Source organism: Mus pahari, chromosome 1 (assembly GCF_900095145.1).
Source record: "Mus pahari chromosome 1, PAHARI_EIJ_v1.1, whole genome shotgun sequence".
Lineage (NCBI taxonomy): Eukaryota > Metazoa > Chordata > Mammalia > Rodentia > Muridae > Mus > Mus pahari.
This window is the reverse complement of record NC_034590.1, coordinates 75,500,484-75,501,585: the sequence shown is the minus strand read 5'-3', so window position 1 is coordinate 75,501,585 and position 1,102 is coordinate 75,500,484. Positions and strand designations below refer to the sequence as shown.

Genomic DNA, 1,102 nt, shown 5'->3' with positions numbered 1-1,102 from the left:
ATTGCTGCCATTCACCTTTACAGCCATGCTCTACAGGGAATTTTACTAAAAAATGAGGATATAAATGTTAACTTGTTTTACTATCTTATATTACTATTGAAAACCAATAATGAGGCAAATGGAGTAGAGGTGTTAAGAGCAGAGACTCTGGACACTATCTGAGTACAAATCTCAGGTTTTGACTTCCTAGTCACATTGGGAATATTTCCCAACTCATTTTCCCTGTCTGCAGAACTTACAAAGAATAGTACTTGCATCATAGGCTAACACAGGAAGTGAGAAGAAATGTTTATGAAAAGCTTTGAGACACAATTAACATATAGACACAATTAACATATAGAATGTACTACTCAAAAAGTAGATGACCTTGAGTGTAGGCCTTGTAAATTTGAGAGATTAAATTTTAACAAGGTATTTTGGGGTTAAAGTCTATACTTTCTTTTCCCTGGAATACTACAATTAGTGTCATTTTAGTTATATAGTCCGTTTACTTCCTAGACACATTCTCACTCAGGCCAAAAACCTTCCGGAAGCCCACTTTCAGCTCCTGGGTCCTAAGGGCATATACCATGGGGTTAAGGGATGGNGGGATGACAATATGCATCACATTGAGGAGAACAGGGATGAGGGGAACCCTTCTTCCTGCTAGGTGAGTGACAGATACTATAACAATAGCTGTGTAGTAAAACATAATGAGGATGAGGTGGGAGCTGCAGGTACTGAGGGCCTTAGATACTGCCTCAGTGGAATTGAGCCTTAGCACTGAGCGAATAATCAAAGCATAGGAAACACAGACCAGAATCATGTCACTTCCACCCATAAGCCAGGCCAATGCCAACTGGTAGAACCTGTTAACAGTGATATCATCACAGGCCAGACTAATGACCCCCAAGTTAGAGCAAAGGCAGTGATCTATTTCATTCCTGGAGCAGTACTGTCTCTGGGCAGCTAGTACAGGCACTGGGATGGTTAACAGGCCATTCCTGAGCAGCATGGATAGTGTGGCTTTGATTACAAAAGCTTCAGTGACTATGGAAGGATACTGGAGGGGATAACAAATGGCTACATATCTATCTATTGCCATGCATAGGAAAATGCCTGA

At 41.0% G+C, this 1,102-nt stretch overlaps 1 protein-coding gene across 1 annotated transcript in view; it reads right to left on the bottom strand.

Annotated features, from left to right (window-relative positions):
• Positions 1–487: 487 nt before the first annotated feature.
• LOC110322642 (olfactory receptor 688-like) overlaps positions 488–1,102 on the bottom strand; it is a 1,980-nt gene continuing 1,365 nt past the window's right edge. The window contains exon 2 of the mRNA XM_021199388.1: positions 488–1,098. Within this exon, the coding sequence (XP_021055047.1) occupies positions 488–1,098 (611 nt within the window). The remainder of the gene's footprint in view (positions 1,099–1,102) is intronic.